This window comes from Carettochelys insculpta, chromosome 1 (genome assembly GCF_033958435.1).
Source record: "Carettochelys insculpta isolate YL-2023 chromosome 1, ASM3395843v1, whole genome shotgun sequence".
Classification (NCBI taxonomy): domain Eukaryota; kingdom Metazoa; phylum Chordata; order Testudines; family Carettochelyidae; genus Carettochelys; species Carettochelys insculpta.
In genome coordinates this window covers 359087860-359111851 of record NC_134137.1, presented here as the reverse complement: position 1 = coordinate 359111851, position 23992 = coordinate 359087860, and the positions used below count along the sequence as shown (strand labels likewise).

At 41.2% G+C, this 23992-nt stretch overlaps 1 protein-coding gene across 2 annotated transcripts in view; it reads left to right on the top strand.

Moving 5' to 3' along the window:
- The first annotated feature begins 8276 nt into the window (after positions 1 to 8276).
- The window catches only part of SEMA3C (semaphorin 3C), a 179918-nt gene continuing 164202 nt past the window's right edge, over positions 8277 to 23992 (top strand). The window contains exons 1-2 of one of the 2 annotated variants that reach the window (XM_075017383.1): positions 8277 to 8771; positions 12075 to 12217. In XM_075017383.1, coding sequence (XP_074873484.1) covers positions 12115 to 12217 — 103 coding nt within the window. In that variant the 5' untranslated portion in view covers positions 8277 to 8771; positions 12075 to 12114. Of the gene's footprint in view, positions 8851 to 12074; positions 12218 to 23992 lie in introns of both variants that reach the window. The other variant, XM_075017382.1, reaches the window with a different exon arrangement.

Here is a 23992-nt window from a genome sequence, read left to right as displayed (position 1 = left end):
GTCATTTTCCTAAACACCAATGGATAAAGGAACATATCAGGTCAGACCCTTTGGACCTAGCTGAGTCCTCATTCAATAAATAAAACAACCATTGAGGCAAATAACTGCCTGAATATAGCTTGTGGTATAGAGGCTACTGCCATTCCTAGTTCATTTTAAATAGTTGCTTATACCCATTAACTACAGTGGACACCGGCTCTGGCCTTGGAGGCCTGAATTATCCAGAATCAAAGCCTGCTCGGTTTACTCAGGTAAGTACACTTGGAGCCTCATGAGAGCAGTTTGCTCAAGTAGAATTCACTAATTTGCTATTCTGCAAAATATTTAAGAACTATTTTTAAAATATCTATTGTATTGAGGACCTGGGAGAATAAAAGAAGTAATTGTCCTGCTCACAGATCACCATTTAAATATATTTTAAAAAATATGTATGAGGCAAGAGAGAGCATTCACATTAATATACAATACATACTTCGTTGGAAGTTTGTCTTGTCTGCTGCCTTGGAAGACCATCATGGGTTCACAACTATACAGCAATAGAGAGATCCAGACAGTAGCTGCAAGAGCTGTAAAGTACAATTTGTACAATACTTTTATACCAGAGGCAAACCTTGATACACACCCAACAACATGAGCTCCTTCTTAAGGCACGTAAAAGGACACATTATGATAATCTGCTGGGAATGAAGAATGCCCTCCAGATTCCCAGTACTGAGGCAAATTTGACTGTCAGTTTCTTTGACATAAAAAGCGTAACTGAAATGCTAGCGAGACTGAGAGCTTTGCATCACATCCTTCATGAAGTTAATCTGGAATTACATGTGTAACTGTGAGCAGAATTTGGTAATTATATTCTTCCTGCTCTTGAGTTCCTTACAGAAATCTTAATAGAATGAGAGCTCCACCCTGGTGTGTGCTGGACACAAGGGTGCTGGAAACGGGATGAGGGGGTGGTTAGGAGTAGACACAGCCCCATCAATTTTAAAAGTGGGAGGGATATGCCATCCGGGCATGTGACAAGCTTGGGGGAAGGGTGCAGAGATGAGTGAGCAGAGGGAAGGTTTTGGGGAGCCTGGGTACAGCAAGGGTGGGGATTTAAGAGATGGGACCACAGGTGGGTGGGGCCACTGTTCAGGCACCAGTGGACCCCTCCCCCCAAACGCTTTTAGGAAGCTTCTGCCACTCCTGGTTGGGCGGTAACCTAACAAGCCTCCTCAACAGAGCTCAGTCCTGGTACGCAGTGATAGGAACTTCAGGTGACTGCGTTTTGTTCCTTCTCCATTTTAAAATGAGAAGGAAGATGTGGAAAGGTGAAGCATAGGACCAAGACTTGTGCATATTAACATGGACAAAACTGGTGCAGGAAAGCATCATATACTCAGGTGTTGAAGGGTGTGCTTCCATCCAAACATGAAATGAAAACAATTCATGAGCCCTGTTAAACATAAGTAGCTGAAAGTCTTCTATAAATATTGATAGCTGAAAATAATGTTGGAATAGATACACACACACACACACACACACACACAACCACACAAAAATCCCTTCCATACAGAGTGATAATATTTCCTTTGTGATGGCTCAGTTTTCCGTAGTGTTAAGTAGCAGGGCATTATACAGACTCTGGGATGTTCTTGGATATATTTCCAGTTCTTCCACTGACTTATTAATTGTCCTTTGGCAAGCTAATATCACTGACTATTTTCATCGTGCACCTAAGAAGAACAACAGACAAGATCAGGGAAGAGGTGGAAGGAATAACAGCGCATAGGATAAGAATTAAAAACTTGAGGTTTGTGGATGATATAGCTATCATTGACAAGATGAAGAGAAGCTAATGAGAATGTTGCACGTGCTAAACAAGGAAGGGAAGAGATATGGACTGATTATGAACACTGATAAAATGAGAACAATGGTATTGGAGTTAAGAAAAGAGGCAGATCAGTGTGGATGGGATGAAACTAGAGAATGCAGGGAAGTTCACGTATCTGGGGAGCAACATGATGTATAATCTAGACTATAAAACAGAAATAGCGACTAAAATAGTGAAAGCAAAAGCAAGTTTGAAAGCAATGGATAAGATCTGGAAAGCAAAGGAATTAGCTTAGGAATGAAGCTGAGTGTCTTGAAAATGTATGTATTCAGCAGCATGTTGTATGGATCTGAGATGTGGGTGATAAAAGATTTGAAGAGAAGGATATTTGCATTTGAGTAGAGTTGTTATAGAAAGAGCCTGAGAATAGGATGGAGGCAGAAGGTCACCAGCAAGGAATTATGTAGGAAGAGACAGCCGAAAGAGAAGCTACTGCAGAAGGTTATACAACGGAGAATACAGCTATTCAGGCACATCTGCAGAATAAACAATAAACGAAAAATCAGGACCCTGGTATTAGGCATAATGGATGGTTCAAATAGGAAAGGCAGACCCCACAGAGAATGGAGTAGATGATATAGTAGATTGGTGTGGCGGTAGTGTACAGAAACTAAGCCACTCTGCACTGGACACAGAAAAGTGGAAGAAAATAGTGAGGGAGGCATCAGACACCAATGGGCACTGAGCCCACGGTTGATGATGATGATAAAGTCACGACAACTCTCTGCTCCTTTTCCTTTTTGCCCTTTCTGTTCGGCCTGTTTAGGTCACATGACTACCCTTCTGTGACTAGTTAGGTCACAAGCTCCTTCTTGACTTGCCTGTCTTGCTCCAAATAGTTGAGGCCTGCAAGCACCTACATAATACAAATACTGCATCTTTTCGCATTCCTTTGTATCTATTATGTGAATTTTCTTTGTTCCTCCTTTAGTCTGGAGCTATCCTGGGTGGATCAACTATCCATCCGCTCAATATTTAAATCCACAAATGTTCTGCTCTGCCCAATTTATACATCAATAAGGAACTGCTAAATTATGCGTGTTTAAAAAAACACAAACCAAATCCTGTTCAGAGGCACCACACACACCAGCAGCAGCTGCATGCTCACAATCTCCTGAAGTCTCAGCAATAAGAAGTTGAATGACACTGGATCTTGCTGCCTTCTGGAAAAATCCCTCTGATGGAGTTTTCTCACAACCACACATAGAGATATTTCACACTTTGCCCATCAATCCTGGGTAGGGAAGAAAGGAGAAAACCAAAGGGAGATCAGCTCTGAACCATCTACTAGATGACTGTGTATTCCAGGCAGGAGCTCTGATGCTCTACTGATGTGTGAGCAGTATTAGACTTGGTCTACACGAGGGAGTTAAGTCAATTGCAGATATACAATTCTAGCTATGGCAATTGTGTAGCTAGAATCAACTTACCTGTCCGTCCACACAGAGGGAAGTAGATAGGAAAAATAGTCCTGTCAACCTACTTTATTCCTTGCTACGTCAAGGAGTACAGGAGTCGAACCGAGATAGTTCAATTTTGTGCATCTCTACTAAACATGTGAAATAGAACTCTGGAAGATCGACCCTGAGCAGGTGGATCTTCCCAGTAATGTAGACATCCCTTAGAGAGGGAAGTTGAAATGTCTCTAGACACTTGCTGTATATTTTATTTTATTTTACTGCCAGCAACCATTTGTGCTTGATGGTAATTTTACTGTGTCTTTATCAGCTAAAGGTTGTGTCTTCAAACAGGATCAAATGCCAGCCATGATAGATTTGAGAGTCAGTGTTTTCTGTTAAAACAGTCTCAGAGAGGTAGCCATATTAGTCTGTATCATCACAAAACAAAGAAAGCAGTCTCGTAGCACCTTAAAGACTAACAATGTTATTTATTAGGCGATGAACTTTTGTGGGAAAGACCCAATTCTTCAGATCTGGAGAATTACAGAGAGAAAAAGAACAGTAGGACTCTGGACTGTGAATAATCTAAGCCAAGGATCAAGATATTATTCTGTTCTGACATACATTATAATGAACAGTAACTCCGCGGAAGTTCACATTGTTATATCATAGTAAACACGGTGTATAAGAGATCACAAGTGGCTGCAAAGCAGCTACGATGCAGTGTAAACCCTATGCATAATTAATAATGATCTGGAGAATTGGGCCCCTGTTCAGATATTTGTATCACCATGTTTGGCTTTTTAAAATCTACAGCCAAGAAGCAAGTGTGTTGCATAACTTTCATTGTGCTCATAGGCCTGATTCATTCCAGTAAAGTCTCCAACCCCACCTCATAGTTTGGAAAAGTAATTTCCATTCCATGGCATGAGCGCTGCACACATGCTATTTATTGCAAGAGAATTAAAATAAAACGTAACCATTTCACGCATTCCAGATGTGTGGAGCTTTATAATAGGGTGTAAAGTTAATGATTAACTGTTAATCATCTGGCTCCTCTCTCACATATGCAGTGAATAAAGGAAGTAAATGGAATAGCATGCTTGTTCATGTTTAGATTTGCATTTTGATTTCTGAACTAAGCGTAGTTCCCTTGCATAAAAAAGACTGAACCTCACAGATTCAAGTGCCATGTTTATATCTCTTCTTATTGCTCCTTTGTTGCTTTACCAACCCCAAGTCCTCAAGGGAGTGTCAGAAATCTATGTAATTTTCCTTAGTGTTACATCTAACATTTGGATCTCTAAATGAGCTAAGACATTTGATAAAAGAACAAAGCACCATGTGGTTCCCTCCTTTGTCCACATATGTGAAAATCTAAGAAAAGGAAATGTTTCCAGCTAAGGCTAACCATGACTTACATTTAAAACTTTTCCTCAACTGCCTTTTCATCAAAAGTTAAATGGAGTACACTGATATATTGGTGATCCTGGTGTATCAAATATTTTCAGGGCTTTTTGTTTGTTTCATTGACATGATCATCTAATTTTTCTTTCTTTTTTTTGGCAAAATATAGGTGGCATTTCCTGAATTCACCCTCCCCTTCTATCTTAGAGCAGCATTACTAAAGTGGCCCTCAGCAATGCTTCTTCCTGGAATTTGCACTGCACAGACTGGGGCACTAGAGCACATTCACTTGGAAGAAGCTCAGAAGTGGTATGGGTCAGCAGGTCACGCCAATGGTGCAGTGGACTCCCAAAAGAGTTCAGGAAGATCTTACACTGCATTTGTTTACACTACCATGCCTGCTCGTCTTCTGAGAATCTGATGACACTTTTCTCTTACCATGTATTTTTAAAGCACCTTGGGTGACATTTTCAAATGTATCCAAAAGACTTCTGCTGACCAGGATTTAGACAGGTGTGTCAGGTGCTTTTGAAAAATGTCCCTGTTCAAAATATTTGGAGAGCTCTACATAATGGGCATTTTAATATTTGTTAGAGTTGTCTATCTCAGTCTAATGAGTCGATTCTTGCCCCTTTTTAAAAATGAGAGACATTCTTACAAGGATCAGACTTCACACCAGTTTGTTGCCCCAAATCACTAAGCCTACATCTACACTACAGTGGTCCTTTGAAAGAAGTTCTTTTGGAAGATCTCCTCCAAAAAAACTTCTTTCAAAAGATCGCTACCACACACAAAAAAGCAGATCAAAAAATTGATCCTCTCCTCTGACAGAGAGTGGCCACACCCTGACTGCTCTTTCGAAAGAAAGGGCAAGGAAATGCTGCATATTGAAAAATCCTACACCGTTGATAACTTATCTTTCACAAAAGGTCCCCTAGAGTGTCTACATACATTTTTTTTTCCTAAAGAAACTTTCAGAACAAAGCTTTCTTCCTGATCTGGGGGCGGAAGAGGGCCACTGGAAAAAGTGTCACGTTCTTCTGATTTAATATCAAAAGAATGCATTTTGTGTGTAGATGTTCTGTGGGATTTTTCAAAAGAGCCCCAGCTGGGTATGAATCAACAGTGTGCCCTTGTAGCCAAGAAGGCTAACAGCATATTGGGCTGCATTAGGAGAAACATTTCCAGCAGATCTATGTTGTGGCAACACTGTCCCTCCCTTTTGGAAGAGGCATGCAAAAGTGGATGATCAGAAATGCAAATGAGTTGTGTATTTAAATATCGTCCTTCTCATTTGCATATTCATGTGGTATCTCAATTCCAGAAGAGCTGATTTCGAAAATCCAAACAGCTGTGTAGATGGGGTTCATTCCCCCGCTTTTGAAGTCACCTTTCTTTCGGCGTGAGTCTGCAAATAGATCTGCACCTCATTGGCATTTCCGACCAGCTGTATTTGCATGCCTCTTCTGAAAGACAAGGACAGTATAGCTATAGTCCTAGAGAAGTTATTATTCCCCTCTATTCGGCACTGGTGAGGTCTCATCTAGAGTACTAAGTCCAGTTCTGGGTCCCCCAGTACAGAGAGGATGTGGATGCATTGTAGCAGGTTCAGCGGAGGACAACAAAAATAATTAGGGGGCTGGAGAACATGATCTATGAGGAGAGGCTGAGGAACTTGTGCTTATTTAGTTTGCAGAAGAGAAGAGTGAGGAGCAATTTGATAGCAGCCTTCACTTCCTCAAGGGGGACTCCAAGAGGATGGAGGGAAACTGTTCTCAGGAGTGACAGATGGCAGAACAAGGAGCAATGGTCTCAGTTACAGCAGGAGAGGTGTAAGTTGGATATTAGGAAAAACTATTTCACGAAGAGGGTGATGAAGCACTGGAATGTGTTACCTAGAAAGGTGGTGGATTCTCCATCCCTAGAGGTTTTTAAGTCCTGCCTTGACATAGTCCTGGCTAGGATCACTTAGTGGGGGCTGATCCTGTTTTGGGCAGGGAGCTTGACTAGATGACCTCCTGAGGTCCCTTCCAGCCCTAGGATTCTATGAACTCACTAATGTAGATGTATTGGCCTTGTAAACCCAGGCTTGTGAGTCCAATCCTTGAGGAGGCCATTGAGGAGTCTGGGGCAAAGAGATTATGTCCCTTCCAGTTAGGGTGACCATATATCCCTGTCCCAAATATGGGAAAGGGAGATATGGTGTGTGTGTGTGTGTGTGGAGGGGGGTGGCTCCCACTGGCTCAAGGAAGCTCCAGGGAGCTGGGAAGGAGGCAGCAGGTGCCAGCAGCCCCCTGCCCCACAGCTCAGGGGAAGCAGCAGCTGCCGGTGCTCAACCCCTCGGAGACCCGAGGAAGCAGCAGCCACCTGCCCTCCTCCTCGAGCCCCACCTCCCCGGTCAGCCTCAGGGAAGCCACACAAATGTGGCAGCCGAGTGCTCTGGGGCCAGCAGCTGCTGACAGAAGAGGTCAGCGGGGGAGGGCCCAAATATAGGACAATTAGGCCCCTTTAAAAATCACTAGGGATACTTTCTGGTGTCCCAAATCCGGGAGCATCCCGCCAAATATGGAACGGACGGTCACCTTGCTCCCAGTGCTAAGACACGTGATCTCTGTACGTCTCCACGTTAACCTAGCCTGACTTTGTTTAGTTTTAACTCTGAGTCCTTTTCCCCTCTGGATAGCGACCTCTGCTGGGTTGAATATGTTGTCATCCCTCTCCAGCATGTGCTGTTAACCTCAGTGCTGAGCCGCAGTCCCCCAGCCACTCCCTTCCCGCTGCCTAGCTCTTCGCAGGGCTGCTTTGCTAACATGAACAGCAAAGCCTGGCATGCGGGTCTGCCTCAGGGTCACCTGCTCAGCTTGATCCCCGCCTGCCTGCGGGACTCCAGCCTTCAGAATAGCTTCTCTCTCCAGTGCAAAGGGGAAGGAAGGCCTTTGAGGCAGGTGGGGTGGCGTTAAAGGGTTGTGGGGGGGGGGGGTGAGGGGTGGAGAAGAAAGTGTTTGCAGAGGGTCCCCGACACAGCCTCAGGGTAGGAAGGAGAAAATCGTAGGACACAACAGCCTCACCAACATCACCAGGAGGGCTTTAGTTTGCCAACTCTCAGGAGCCTGCTGTGGAACCCAAACTTGGCTACAAAACCAAGGAGAAGTCCTGTGGCACCTTATAGACTCACAGATATTTTGGAGCATGAGCTTTCGTGGGCTTGCCCACGAAAGCTCATGCTCCAAAATATCTGTGAGTCTATAAGGTGCCACAGGACTTCTCCCTGGTTTTACAGACCTTGTTTTTATATGTCTTTGCCCACGAAAGCTCATGCTCCAAAATATCTGTGCGTCTATAAGGTGCCCCAGGACTTCTTGTTGGTTTTACAGCCACACATCTACAGGACAACCCCCCTGGAACTTGCCTGCCTCCCTGGCACGCGTTTATAAGCCCTGTCCCGAGAACCAGCCCCGGACTCCTGCAGAGAAAGAAATCTTTCCCTAAAAAAGGGATTCAACCACCTTTCTCCCCCTCCCCCCTCCGAAAAGCCTTTTTGAGTTTCCTCCGGCTGACCAAAAAGCGGCTGCCTGCTTCCCGGGTGCTCCCCGTCCGTCCTGCCAGCCACTGACTCCCTCCAGCCGGCGGAGCAAACTCCCTTTTGTGAGCCGGCATCCCTCGGCTTCCCCAGCCCGCGCCGCGTTTCCGCTCCTGTCCTCGCGGCTGCCTTTTTAGCTCTCCTTCCGCCTCTCTCTGTCTGGGACTCGCTCTCTTCCTTCTGGGTGTGGCCTGTCTGCCTTACAATATCTCCGAGATCTGCCCCTGCTTGCTCGGCTAATGAGGTGTTCCAGCCTGGGGCGAGTTGCCTCGCTCGAGCGGCGGCTGGGAGGGCGGTAGGACCAGAGTGAGTTGGTGGTGACTGTAACTGGACACCAAAGCTTCCACCGTCATCGCTCGGCTCCTTTCCATTCACGCTTAGGTGCTTAATTAAGGAATGGGGAGAAGAGTTCCCGGAGCCTGATAGCCATAAGGATTATTGGACAAAGAAACTGGCAGCCACCGGGACAAGGTTCGCTCCAAGGAGCCAGGTTTGGAATTAAAGCGCTCTGGTAAGAGGGGAGCCCACAAACTGATAGAAACCAGATAGAAATGTAATGGCATTGCACTGCTGATCCCTTCGCTAGCTGGGTAAGCATGATTGAAAGTTCTCTTGCCGAGCTGTAATTAATGTGATTGCTGATTTTTGCCACAGCTCATAGCTAATGACAATGACCCCCCCCCCCCCCCGCCACCGACTGCATAATTTTGTATTTTTTTCCTTCTAGTGGCTGATTTGAGCTGCAAAGGGTAATTCTGGAATTCAGCCTTGAGCGTATGACACCTGCAGGGCGCTTTGCAGCGAAGTTACAGGGTAGCTTTCTTTAAAAAAAAAAAAAAAGCAACCCTCCACCCGAATGAAACTTTGCCTCTGCGGCAGGTTTGTTCTTCACGCTGTGAAAGTAGGAACAAACCGTCAGAAATAAAACTAGGACACTCTTTCTTGTGCTTGTGCTAAGTGTGTGCTGGGGGGTACTTGTAAGTGTGTGCGGGGGAAGGGTACCTTGTGGGGTTTTAATGAAGTTGCTTGCCTGTAAAGATCATGTGATCAGAATAAGTTGATTTTATTTACTATCCTGACTTTCTAGATATAAATACAGACCTGGGATATTAGCCCAAACTGCAATTCTGAACTAGAATGAGTTTGTTTTAAATTGCCAAGAGGTACTAAAATCTCTGAAAATGCAACAACATACTTCCATTCTCTAACTCCCATGTCAGAGAAGGCTATAATATAACAAAGCCTTGTGATACCTTTATGACAGCAATGTGCCTTTATTAAGTGTACAGAACAGCAGGGCGGGGAGTGTACAGTTTATTGTTTGTCACTCCTATTGCTTGTCACTTTAGTGTAATAGTGGCAATTTGCAATTCAAACAGTGAAGTAAAGGAGGATTTCACCCTGATGAAATTAGATTTGGCTAGGAACGTGGAAGGATTATTTTTTGACAGGTCCTCCCAATATGATTTAGAGGAATAGAAATAATCCTATAGTTTCCATTTTTCTGTTCCCAGCTGCATTGCAAAGAGGGCATAGTACTGCTACTGTACAACACTAATCCCACTGCAACTGTTAAAATCACATGTTTGGTATGATTGGCCATTTGTTTTGGCCCCACAAAGCAATCTTATCAGGATTTAATGGCATTCCTGTGTTTGAAGAAGGTTAAGTAGAAGGCTGTCCCATGGGCTAGTGGTAGGGTATTGAATTTAAAAGTAGTGTTAATATTGGAATTGGTGCAGCTTGTTTAAAAAAATTGGCAAAGATTATACAAGTATAATTGTATTACTTAACGAGCCCTTGAAAATTAACTGGGGCTGTTTCTGAACGGGTTGTTTCCTTTTGTACTGTAGAGCTCTATTTGGTAAATTGCCCGCATTAGTGATTTTTGGCAGCGGAGAAACAACACTATACCTGGTCTTGGTGTACTAGTCAGCACCAGATTAGCTGCAAGGAGATGTAACTGCTGAGCTAGTCTGACTGGTGCAGAAACTCTCTCTCTTTTTGCTCTACCTAATGCCAGAGTTTAGTATGGAATTGTGGTACAGATTGTGGCTCTTTCTAAAAATTATTTACAGTAAGCGAATATTGGCTGAGATGTGGTAATGGGACACTGAGCTTTTCACCTCTGAATCCAATCTGACTTGGGACTGAACTGAAGTCATCATTAGCAAAGAGCTGTTTACTGCCCTATATGAAAGTAGGTGGAAGCTCGAGGCAAGTTATTTTTTAGGACAGATGTTTGTCTTAACAGAGAGGGCTAGGACTGAATAGACATGGATAGAGAACTACAGTCTTCAGCTTTGGAAGTGGTCCTTGCTTGCTGAGGTGCAGTGTAGAGTAGTCTGCATTAACACAGTCCAGTTAATATCAGTTCTCAGCTTAAACAAAACCCTTCAGTGCTTAATGTTAATTTACTGTGGAAATTCTTAGGCACTAAAGGCCACATTTTGCCAGTTGTTGAGTGATTCAATGGAAAGTGAAGGCAAAGTACTTTCTTCATGGCAACAACCTCAGAGGACCCTGAACAGCATGTAGAAAAGGGGTTGTTCTTATTAAAAACGTAACCAGAAGTTTGTATGGTAAGAATGGGGTTAGGAATCAGTATATATGGTTTCTCTTCAGAGAACAGACTTGAATACTAATTCCCCTCTCTGTTGTGCCAGCTTTATGTAGCTGTAAATTTGCTGATATCAGAAGAGATACACCAATATAAAAGAGGTGAAACTGAATCAATGGGGAATCAGAGCCTAGTTGTGTGTGACCATGAGAGGCCCCTTAATGTTTCTAAGCCTCCATTTTTCTATGTGTAAAATGGGACTAGTTCTTCTTGCCCATATGAGGCTGTTTTCATAAGCCTTTGGAAAGTAGTTTTTGGATACACAGATGGGAGGTACTGTGAAAGTGTTGTGTTAGTGCTTAGCTTTGAATGAGGTTTTATTTTATAGGCTCCTATTGACTCCACCAGACTTTGGATCCGACCCTATCTAAGCCACTGTGGAATTAGAAAAGCAGGAAGTTTGTAGTATTCTTCCTTGGAAAACTACTCAAGCCAGAATGGAGCATTCTATCAGATGTGCAAACACAACCACCAGGAGTATGGGAAGGGAGTGAAGCAATCGACTGAGCAGAGTATTTATATACCATACAGTTTGAACTATTCCTGTTCTAAAACACAAACCTGGGACTGAACTCCGACTGGAGTTATCCTAAGCAACAGTTGATGTCAAGTGTAAAGAATGAGGGTGAAATCTTAGTGCTGGTGAACTCATTTTTTGCCATTGTCTTAATCAGGCCAGTAGTTCACTTTTTCTTGTTTTAAATAATGCATATTTATAAGAAATGACAAAAAAGGCAAGGCCGAGGGCTCCCTGGAGCAGGCCTGAAGTTTTAAAAAACTGTATGGCTTAAACATGATGTACAGTAAGGAGAGAGGTCTAAAAATATCAGCCAGCTTTTATTCATGAAACATTATCTCCTGTCCTTGCTTTGCTCTGCCTTGACATTTAGCGTAATTATTTTTCCAGCAGGTGGAATTATCCTTATTGAAATAAACCGGGTCTAATCTTGCAATCTTTACTCACCTAAAAATGTTGACTCTATGTGTTGTAACTTAAATGCCTATAGTTCTTTTAGTGCCAACACAGAACATATCCAGACAAAACATTTTCAGAGGTAAAAGGAAAAAGCAGAAGTGTCATATATTATAATTTTCAATCTGGCAAATCTCTCTGACTCTCTTCTGTACTGTTGATTTTGGTCTACATAATGTATATAATGTAACATTAGTAATGGGCTCTCTCGTTTCTTTTAGGTTTTATTTCTCAGATATTGAGTTGAGAAAATTGGAAGATATGGCATTTCTAGCAGTCCACGTGTTGATTGGGATATTTATTTACTCTAGCACTGTAAAAGGATCTTCACAGCCTCAGGCCAGGGTGTTCTTAACATTCAATGGTAAGAAAGCAGATAAACATGCATAAGCTAATGTTATTGTACAACATTTTCTTGTTTTCATTAAATTCAATAATTGAGTAATAAGTAAGGTGGTAGCTTCTAAATGCATGTCCATAAAACTGTTTTTTTTAATTATTTGTTTTACTGTAGCGCCGAAGAAATGCTGAGGTTAACTTTTACACAGATGCTAGTTTTAGCAGTACTGTAACTACAGGAACAAGTACATGGGATTTGTTTCATTTTTTTTTTCTTTTCTTTGAAGTGTGTGATTATGGCTTAGGTAGAATTAAGACGTCCTTGATTTTTGTATTTTAAAGGTAATTATCACAGTGCATATGGGGGATGTATGGAGTACATGGCCAACAATTTCAAAAGAGATAGTTATACTGGTTGTCTCCATTTTGCTGCCCATCTAGGGATACTTTTAAAGCAGGTGTGTCCAGCCCGCGGGCCGTATGCGGCCCTGGACAGCTAGTAATGAGGCCCCACAAGATCGTAAACTTTTAACATCATTATGTGATTTATATACATTAACTATATTATATATTTTATATGTGGCCCAAGACAATTCCTCTTCACTCAATGTGGCCCAGGCAAGCCAAAAGGTTGGACACCCATGCTTTAAAGAGATGAGATTTTCAGAATCTAGGCATTCATCCTTTGAAAATCATGCCTTTTTAAGGGATCTTACTTGAGCATCAAAAATTACCTGTTGTTTTGTATACTATTAGTTTTATGTGTGTACTGTATATAAAATAAATAGCGCATATCCTTATCAATTGAAGATTCACATTGAGTCCAATTATTGATGCCCGTATATTGTAAATGGGCTATCAAAATGCTCGTTTTCAAAATATATGCACAGTTCGCCTCTAAAACCTGTTTTTATATAAGATGATGAGCAGTATTTTATCATAATAGGGATGTCAGTGTTTTAAAACGCTGCATTTAATTGCAAATCCGGACTTCCTTGCATGCTGGCTGTTAGCATTTTTGGTGGTGATTCCGTGAGTTGTTTTAGTAATTTTCTCCCTCTGTGTATTTGTATTAGAATTTCGTAGAGGTGCTTAAATTGAGAAGAATCAAATGTTGCAAAATATGCTTTGGATTGATGTTTTTTGCATATGCTGTTTCCAGGGCTTGAATTGAAGTTTCTGAGATTACACATTTCATGAAATTTAGAAGGAATTCAGCCCTCAGGCCAAGCCATATTGCCAGACGTGTCTATCAGCCCACATTGCTCACAATCCAAACCACTTGCAAGTGTGACTAAGTCATCTAGCCCCTAATAAAGAAATACAAGAGTAAGTGGGAAAAGCCATGCAGCCAGTCAAGAGCTATTCATGTTTTTATGATTGACTCCATTTATTCTATTACTGCTTCAATCACCCAAATGTCTGGAAAACTGTTGTGCTTGCTTTATTATTCTGTGTCTGAAACTGTGATACCAGTCACCTCTCCATGTACATGTTGTCTCTGGGCCTATCAGTTCTCTTGCATTCATATTAGTAACTATTTGGCACATAATATACAGGTTCCCTGAGCCCTGCACAAAAGCTGGGCTTTGGTCTATTTTTGAATCACATGAAACAGATCCTTCCTGCATTTGGGCAGTTTTGTACTGGTCTCCTGGTGCATGGCTGTTGTGAGCCTGGCAGCTCTTGATACTTAAAGATTCCACCTATACAGGGAAATCCTTCGGTAACATAGGGTCATGTTAGTGATTAATACACCAACACTTTGCTCACACCCATGATGTCCATGCTCTATCCACTACACCAGAATATCCCTAGAATAAGTCAGAACATATCCAAAGTAGTTGTACGTTATTCCTTGACATCAACTAGGTGATCTCAGTGTCAGTTAATGGGCTACATGGTAACGTGAAGCCTCTCCTCTCTTCTAGGCCATGATGAATTCACAAGGGATAAATCAAAGGATCTGGCTTTTTTGTTTGCTTTTACGTTTTTCTTCTTTCCTTCATGAAAGGTGAAATAAGTCTACCAGGACTCTCCACCCCACTTTCTATTTGTTCTACATGCCCAAAGATTCCACATGATCATAACCCTATTTCTAATGGCAGAATTCATCTCAAAGTAGTAGTATGCAGAGAAACACCTAGTAAATATTAAGTATAAGGAATGTCTTTTCCATCTCTAATTGTCCAAATTCCATCCTGGCAAAACAGAGTTTAGAGGTAAATTCTGCACTTTGTAGGTCTTTTCCTGTTCTAATTTTTGTGATTTACAGATTTTAGGGTAGCAGTTCCAGTATATCAGGGAAAGTACTATTGGAAAGAGGCCCATACAAAGAGAAATGATAGTAATCTATTGTACATTGTACAGTAATGGGATCTGAATACAATTGGGTAGATCCTCAGTGGATGTAGATTGGCTTTCCAATTAAGGTAACTATTTTGGTGCTAAGACAGTGGCCACCGGGAAGTGCAGAGGATGTTTAAAGTTTTGATTCAGTATTCCTCACTACTGCGTGTAAGCTCCCAGGCTGTCAAAATTTAGCAGGCTCTGACTCCAAGCTCAATCTGGACAGAGGCAAAGTCTGCTGTGAATGAGTATTGCTGCTCTAGCCAGAACCATAAAAGGCTTATATAAACCAGATCACACTATTTCTCACATTGAATAGTGCAGAAAATTAGCCTAGTTGTCCACTTCCATATTCCAACTGGAGGGGTTAATAAGCATGGAGGAATAGTCCTGTCATTTGCGTGTGAGCATGGGGCTCAAAAAACCCAAGTTTTGTGGCCACAGGTGTCCTGTAGGACCTGGAGCAAATTGCTTTTGGTGAAGAGCCCAGCCGCAAAGGATTCTGAAAATTCTCACCATTTGTACCCCCTTGTGAATTTAGCGCCATTTTTTCAGAGTACTGAATATTGCAGTATCTTTGCTCTGGACCAGATTCTGCTCCTCTTACATAAATAGCCCCTGAATAGTTTATTCAGTGTGAATAACAGGGCGAGTCTCTAGCCCTCAGAGAAAAGATGTAGTAGTCATAGTATCTCCTGAGCCTTGCAAGGCTGTGCTGTGATTGTTTCAATGGACTGATGTAATCATTTCCCCTCAGTGCCTCAAGACTTAGCCATATTCATTGATTTCTTCTGAATATGCTCAGTTCTGCACATCAAAAACGTCAAGCCTGGAGCAATTTTCTTTTGTTTTTCAATACAATATATGTGTTATGACTCCCTTGCTTTTTAAACAGCATTTTATGAGTCTCTGAAGTAAACGGTTATATGCAGAGAATGTATAAAAATACACAAATATATATAGTCAACATTATCTGAAGCACTGAGTGGCAAGCTCCCCCTGTAAAATGAAAACAGTAAGTTTATTTTTTATTACGTTTGCTTTCCAGATGGTCGAAAGAGCTTTGGGATGTGAAAAGGGATTTCTTAGCTTACTGTGTTAAGCAGGAAAAATGCCCCATCTAAGGAACAATGGGGCCACTATTATGCACTGTTCTGACAGAAAAAGGTGAAATGTGATGCTGTTTACTCTTCAAAGGTGACAATGCCCCCTTTCAGCTTTAATGTACTTCCAAGGCCATTCCTTTTAATAATAATAATAATAATAATAATCTCTTTAACAGAAGATATGGCATGCAAGAATTGTTGACGTTGTAGTAAAATGAAAATTTAAGCATTTTTATTTGCCCTCATGGTTTAAACATAATTAAATTAGGCAACAATTAAAGGTCAAGTAGTTCCTCTTAACACAAGAAACTTGCGTGATATTGTTCATATTTTGGATTGGATTCATGTCTTACTATTAAAATAACAGTATATACAGAAATTAAAAAAAAGTTTGTAAATCAGGAGGGAAGAAAAGAGTGATGCATTTGAAAGCTGAGCTCACCTTCTAGGAATAGACCCTTGATATTCACATAATAGCATTTGACACAGGGGAATCCAATCAGTAACCTGACCAATTCCACTTTTAATCAGGGAAGACAGAGATCTTGTCATGCATTGCGCCAAAAAGAGCCTGTAATTAGATGTAAGCTGCTTTAATATCTTGAGGGCCTCATCGCTGGAATTTTGCAATTAATTTAAATGGGAGCAGGATTTAATCCTTAATTTCTATTTCTGAAATCAGAAATTTGTTCACTTTTCTATATAAAATAGAGTTTGTGACTCGTTTGTTATTGTTAAAAGAGTATTTGACAGTGCAGAATTTAACATTTTGTGTGCCTTAAAAATTCCAATACCATGCGTGTATTACAGACCTGCTCTCTCATTGCCATGCATCTTGTACCGTTGTTTACTTCTTTGCAAGGTGAAATGAGCTTAGGATCAAACCATTCACTTTATATGGATATCAGTGACTAGACAAAACATAAATCCATGGAGGATTAGACTCAGGTATTCACTAATCTGTCTGGGCAGTTTTATCATCACCTCATTGTCCTATTAACTATAGTGGGCAGATCTGTGCTTCACAGCTTTTGCTCTGAGCAGAGATCAGAAGAGGGAGTGGGAGGACGGAAAGCAGGTAGTTTTAAGCCCCCTAATTCTGGCACTTGAAAAAGTAGGATAGGAAGGGGGAACAAACCATCCTAGTGTAATCCCCGGAGGCACTGAGCCCACTAGGGAGAGTGAAGTCTCTGCTCTACAGGCGTGGCTGAGAAGCTGCTGGCCTTTAGCTCATGTGGTAGAGCCCAGGGCTTTAGCTCCTAGGGTTGCAAGTTCAATATCTTGTGCTGACAACCCATGTCAGTCAGAATTACGCTAGGAGAGCTCTTCTCAATCTGTACAATTTAACAGAAGACAAAGGCTATCTGCCATTACCTCATGGAATACTGGGAACCACATGTGCAATTTCTAAGCCTACCAGCATATATACTTGAGCATACACATTCAGGAGTGGTACTACCCAGCTTGGAACATGAGATTTTGGGGCCTAATTCTACAGTCCTTCTGTGGGCAGAGCTCTTGTTGAAGGAATGGGAGTCTTGTCCAAGAAATAGAGGGAGGGGCAGGCCACATGGTAGCATTATTTTTATTTCAAAGCTTTGTTTTTATTTCAATTTACATGTCCAAGTATGGGGGTTCATGTGCTCCCAAACCGGGTATGATGTATTGTTCTGAAGCCCTGAAAGCCTGCTCCATGTGATTTTTGAGCCTTGGACCTCTTAGCAAATCTGCTTTGATGTTTGAATCATATTGAGATGCCCAGACCAGGTGAGTTTGACAGGTTTTCCTGTGTGTACTTCACACAGACTTGTGTATAACAGCATAGTCAAAGAGAAGTTTCCTGTGTTGATCCTCCACTGTTTTCACTGGAAATGACAAATAACTAATGGATCAAGTCTAAGTTTCTGCAAATTCACAGACAGCTATGTCTCTTCACAAGGCTTAAAACTTACTAGCACAAAGACACAACTTCTAAGAAAGACTCATCCAGCTTCATTAATACCAATTTAGAAGCATAAAACGTTACTAGAGCAGCAGCAGCAGCAGCAGCAGCCCTTTTTCAACTGTCAATGTATTTAAAAAGATTTAATATAACCCCTGTGGTTGCCCTCTAGGAGAAATAAAGAAGCCGAGAAACAATTTTCTTTTAGCTTTTGAGTAAGAGCAACACTGCTTGTTTTGAAACAGGCCCTCATTGTGATGCTAATGGTACTACACTTAATAAAAAAGTTCATTTATTATTTGGACTTTGTGGTGTTGACAGTCCAAGTAGCAATAGTTTTGTGGTCAAATAGCTGGTGGACTCTTTGGAGGAGATGTTCATATAAATAAAGCTACTTCCAAAGAGAAGCAAGACTTGTAAGGTGAAAGATAACTTAAAAAAAAGCCTATCAATCTGGGATCTTATTTCTGTTATAGATGCAGAACTCAAGCTTTTTTCAGATTTTATCGAAGTGTTATCACATTCTGGGAGTCCTGGGCCACATTGTTTAAGGTAACTAGTAATTTTCTGTCCCCAGCTTTAGGGAACTGTTACAGGAACTGCATGTCTACATTGCATAATAAGCTTGGGTGCTGATTCAGGTTTGAACCAAGCTCCTATTCCCCCATGCCTTCCATCCACACACAAATGAGCATAGTTTGGATCAGCAAGCACTCAGGACCCAGGTTCAGTGTTCCCTGTAAGCTGTGAGGTTGGGCGGCCGCTTAGGAGAGATTTAGGTGCTGCCCAGCTAATTAGCAGAGCAACCTCACCCCTGGTGGACAGCACGTTTCTATTGATGATGCACATCCACCCATGTCACAGTTCCCATAACAAAAATGTATTCTGCCGATGGATGGAAAAACTCATGGAAACGCTGCCCAGGCCCCAAGATCCTGCTGAGGTCATAAATCCAATGCCAAGTCCCACTTTGACTCAGGTCCGAAACCTGTCGTGTTGCAGTATGGATGTAGATTAAGTTACAGACTTGAGACAGAATGTATGCATAGTGCAGTATGGATTCCTTTGCATGGGTGTAAAACCTGTGTCTAGCAATTATAAAACCAGGTTTACAGTGCTATGTGGAGAACTCAAGCAAAGGCTTGGCTATGCTACGTTCACAAGCCCAGGTCATGGAGACTTCAGCTTCACAGACATACCTATGGTGGCCTTAGTTTTAGAAAATGCTATACATCCACCATCTGAAAATCAGGCCTCAGGGCACCTGAGATTAAACACCCACTCTCACAAGTCACTTTTGAAAATCTGGGACCACAGACCATAAAACTCAACTCTATACTTTTATTTGTTTAAATAGAAGAGTCAATACCCTTGCCTCTGATGTAATTGTATGAAAATCGCTACATCTAAATTACAAGGGCTGAGTTGTGTGGATTTTTTTTAATTGTATGAGACATCCAGACACAAGCAACCCAACTCTATGCATAAGAAATAAGATTTTTTTAAATGGATTCATTTGGCTTGCTAGTTTGTCAAAACTATGCTGTGCAAAATGTGGGCATAATGCAGGCATAATTAATTGAAATATTTAAACTTGGTACACACTGACTTTTTAAAAATATCCTCTTTTTAAGAAGTATTAAAGGAAGTGCTTATCACGTGTGAAACGTCCACTGTTCATGTGAAGTACTCCACATGCAGATAAATGACCTGAATATTCTCTCACTGATGCATATTTCCTAAGTGTCAATTGACTTCAGTGGCATGATTTTTTGTTGATCTCAGTTCATGAAAGAAGAGAATCAGACTCGCTTTCCCTAGATGTAGTGTGGGGTGGATTATGAACTTCAGACCAGAAAGCTATCTTACAGTGAGAACAGGGGCATCAGCAAGGTGAACCAGGGGCTTTGTCTTGTGTGGTCACCTGTGAGTTTTGAAACCATTAGAGGAAATGATGAGCAATACATGGTTGCAAAAGTAACAGAGAGGGAGCCATGCTAGTCTATATATTATCAAAACAAAAAAGCAGTCAAGTAGCACTTTAAAGACTAACAAAATAATTTATTAGGTGAGCTTTCATCCCATGTTGTTATTTTGTTAGTCTTTAAAGTGCTACTTGACTGCTTTTTTGTTTTGATGATTGCAAAAGGTGGAAGGTAAGGAAGAGTAAATCACAAAATCTGGAAAAAAGTCTTGCTCATTCAGTCCTTTTCTGTGTCAAATTCACAAGTTAACATACTCAGCAGAGTGCTAAGAGCTCCATTTCTCGCATTCCACAACAGTAACAATATATTCTGACAGAGAGGGGCCGTGTCCCTTAACTTTCTCCCATTCTCAATATTTGGGGATTTGGATGAATGGATTTGAGCTACCTCCGGTTTTGACTTTTGTTTAGTAAGAGCCAAGCCTGTCTCAGCTTGCTTTGACAAACCATTCCTATTTTAATCTTTTCTAGTTGTCACAGAAGAAAGTTCACTTGCTACAATTTTCCCTTCTGTTTCCTGTTCTGTTCCAGGCCAAAGACTGCTCAGGTAGAGATCATATTGACCACAGTGTACAGTACATGTTCTGTTACTTTTAAAAAATTACAAATAGAGAAAGGCATCAACGTGCCTAGTATCCTAATATGAACTATATGAATATCAGTAACAAGAGCTGCACCATAGGCCTTTTTTCCATAAAAACAGTATACACATCTGAAGACATAACAGTGCGCTTTGATATACGATGCTTCAGAAGCCCATGTATGTGTCACAGATTATTAGTGATATGTAACACACAACATTTACTTATTTTTACTGGAGGGTGTTGAGTGAGCTCCTTCAGTAAATAAGCAGATGGATTAGATGTTACACTCTTTCATTTGAACATGGATACTTTCATCTTTTCAATGTAGGTTTCTACTTGACTTCAGAAATACTCCCTTATAGAGGACTGGGCATTTCTGCGCCCCTCTTTTTTCCCCCCAGTTTTAACTCAAGAAGCTTTAGTGATGAGGGCCCAGATTGTTGATGTATGTCTTATGGTAAGACATAGAAGACTACCTTAGGTTTGAATGTTTCACTTCATTTGGGATGTTTCATTCCTAAGGATTGCAGTGCATGTTGCATACTTATGGAATCCTTTCATGCACCACTGACAGGCTAAGTGCTGGGGATGGGGGGAGGTTTCAGAATCTGTGCTCACGAATGTGATTTTCATGAGTCACTTGTTAAAATCCTGCTACAAAACAGATGGGAGGATCAGGAGTGACTGCACTGCTTTTAAATGTGAGTCACAACTTTTATGGCTATTGCTGCTGACGGTTTTTTTTCCTCAAGGGGTCACACACATACTTCTGGAGAGAAAATCTTTTGGCTTTAGAATAAACCAGATTTTGCCTTTAGAATAGACCCATCTTTTTATTCTGTGTACAGCACCTAGCACAATAGAGTCTAGGTTTGTCACTAGGGCTCCTCATCACAAGGGTAATATAATTAGTCATCTCAGAAGTGGATGCTGCTAAATTCCTTAACGAATCTCAACTCCCTCTTGTTTCACAATACACAAGTTGAGTGCTGTGCTCTAGTGAGGCTGTTTTCAGGAATACAATCCAGTACACCTACAGACTTCATATAAGTGTATTTGCCAAGCTATGTAATCCTCCTCGTTATACATAGACATTTGCCAGTAATTTGTTTAAGAGGGACAATGAATGAGTAAAATCCCAGTACTTCACACCTGCGATCTACATGGGAGCCTGGTACATGAAGATTATCCTACTCTAAGGGGAACATTTTTCTGGGAGCTCCCTCTTAAAATACACTACTGGCAGGCTATCACTGCAGCAACTGCTCATGAATGCAGTTACAGTAAATTCACATAAGAGAGTGAAAAGAAATATGACATCTGTTTGAAACTGTAGATGCCATTTAGGAAAACTTTCTGAGCCTAAACCTGTTGGGTACTGAGGCCTTTCTGAGAAGTTATGAGTGCCCTCCAACTGACAGGAGTTGAGAACATTCAGTGTACTGAAGCAGATTCTCAGCACTTCACAGGGCAGAGCTCTTAGTACTGTCTCAAAATAGAATTTGGCCAGGAAATGAGGACATGACACCCCTTTGCTGTTTCTAAGAGTGCCATGTGATTTTTTTTTTAAATGACCACAGTAACCTGGGGAGGGAGCATGGTGTAATTTTTTTAACTAGCTGAAGTATTTGCTCCCAGTGGAAATGTCAAGTATCAGTGTGGTTGCACATAATACAACAGTTAGCAGCTGTTTGGGACTTCACACAAAGAGTTTTAAGCTGTCCCGTTTAATTTAGTTAGCTACTGCTGGGATAAAATGATTACCTCCCTTATGTTACTTTCTCGTATGGGGATGATCTGACATTACATTGCCAAGTTGCTTAATGGAAGAATTTTGTCTTAAATTGGATTTCCTACAAAATTAATAGCCAAGAGGAGGTTGGACTCAAATTCTTTCATTAAAGGCACTGCTTTCACCTATTACAGGGGTCAGACTTACACTCTGAAATGTTGAACAGGGATTTTATAGTCATACAGACTAAATGGAAATGCATCAGATTAACATTCAAGTTCATCTGTGCTCTCCATTCATCTATGTTTAATCTTCCCTTTGCAGTTCTAAAGTTTCATTTTTTCCTTAAGATCATTTATTTCATATTCTAATAACTCTAAAATGTTTCTGATGTCCTTCTAACAGAGTAAGTGGATTTCCTAAATTCTTTTATCTGAGTCCTTTTAAACTTCCATTGTCCTTCTCAATATTTTAGTGAAAAATCTTTATTATAGCTCAGCTTTCACAAGTAGCATGTGATGCAGAAAAAATCAGTTTATGGGGTTCAGCTTGGCAAATGTGTTGCTTCTTTGAACATAAATCATTCTGTTACCCTTCATGGACCAGTTTAAATGAGCTGGTGAAGTGGATATACAAGGCAAAAGGAGTATGTTATAAGAGACAGCTGTTTGATCACTATATCACTCTAAGAAATGATGGTCAGGGTTGGTGAGCAGGATTTCTTTTTCTTACTTCTCAATATACCAGAGCAAGGCTGCCAAGATCTTTACAGGAGGAGCAAAAAATAAATTGGAAGGTAGATAATTGAATGTGTCTGCAATATTTAAATAGCAAATGAAATGATGGGATAAATGTGCTGGGAAACCTCCTATAGCCTCAGTTACTAGAGATGGAAAACGTTAAGTATATATGGCAAACATGCTCAGCTTTAATTAGTCCATGTAGATGTGCAAATAAAATTGGATGCGTATGTGATCTATCCAATCCCAAAGAACTTATAAAGTATGGGCCTGATATCTGTCTTTGAAACCGACACTGCTGAAAGCAGAACTAAGCTCAGATGTTCTGCAAGACTGGACTCTGGACCTGTCCAGGAAACACCTGACCTGCCACTGAAGCACAGCCACCTCTGGAGTGAAGCACAGACGTAATTATTAACAGCATATAACAACACCATGTGCTTTCTGGAGACAGGGAATGGAGCAAAAATACTGTATTCTCCTGAACTACTGAGGAGATTTGAGGAGGTAGGATGTACTCACCTACCTTGGAATTTTACTTGGATCCCAAAGGATGGCTGATGTGCCCATGTGAAAAGTGCCACCTTGACTAAACTAGGAGATCTGGACCCCAGTTTGATGCCTTACCAAAAAAGACAGGACTACTTCCCACGGCAGCACTCACCCACTCTAAATCAGATGAAGAACTTCACTAAGTTATCAGTGCTGTTTCCTGCAGCACTTTAAAAATATGATTAGCCCTCCTTATTATTGTTTAGCTTGGATATCTGAAAATGGGAGAAACTGAGACTTCTATTAGAATGTTGCCTTTAAAACATTTGCATTTGCAGGGTAAAAGGCATTCTGCTGTTGCCTACAGAACCCCTATCACTTCAGTCTTTGTTGAGTGAACACAATAATATAGAGAGTGTTCTTAGAAGCTAGGCTAGTAACCTGGAATAAAACAATGCAAGTATTGTGAGCTGCAAAATGACATTACTAAGAACCAAATAAGATTTTCTAAGGAAAGGCTGGCGTTTATTCAGAAAGTTACTTTTATGGCCCTGATAGGGTTCAGTTGGCAGGGAAAGCTGATTCTGGGCTTAAATTTTTTCTTTGGGGGGGGGGAAGTAATATCTGGAATATTTTAAGCTCACGCTTTTCAAAAATCTCACTGCCTGCCACTGTTCAGAATGACTGTGAGCTGCACCATCTCCTTATAGTACATAATCTAAAGAAAATAGTCTAAAATCTTCAGGGGGTTGTACTTTGTATTTTCAGGATATTTATATGAATTTACACAAAGGAAGGGTACTTTCCTTGCAATATGAAGTTGCATTTGTCTGGAGACCCAGGCTCTCTCAATATCAGTATCCCAATCCCT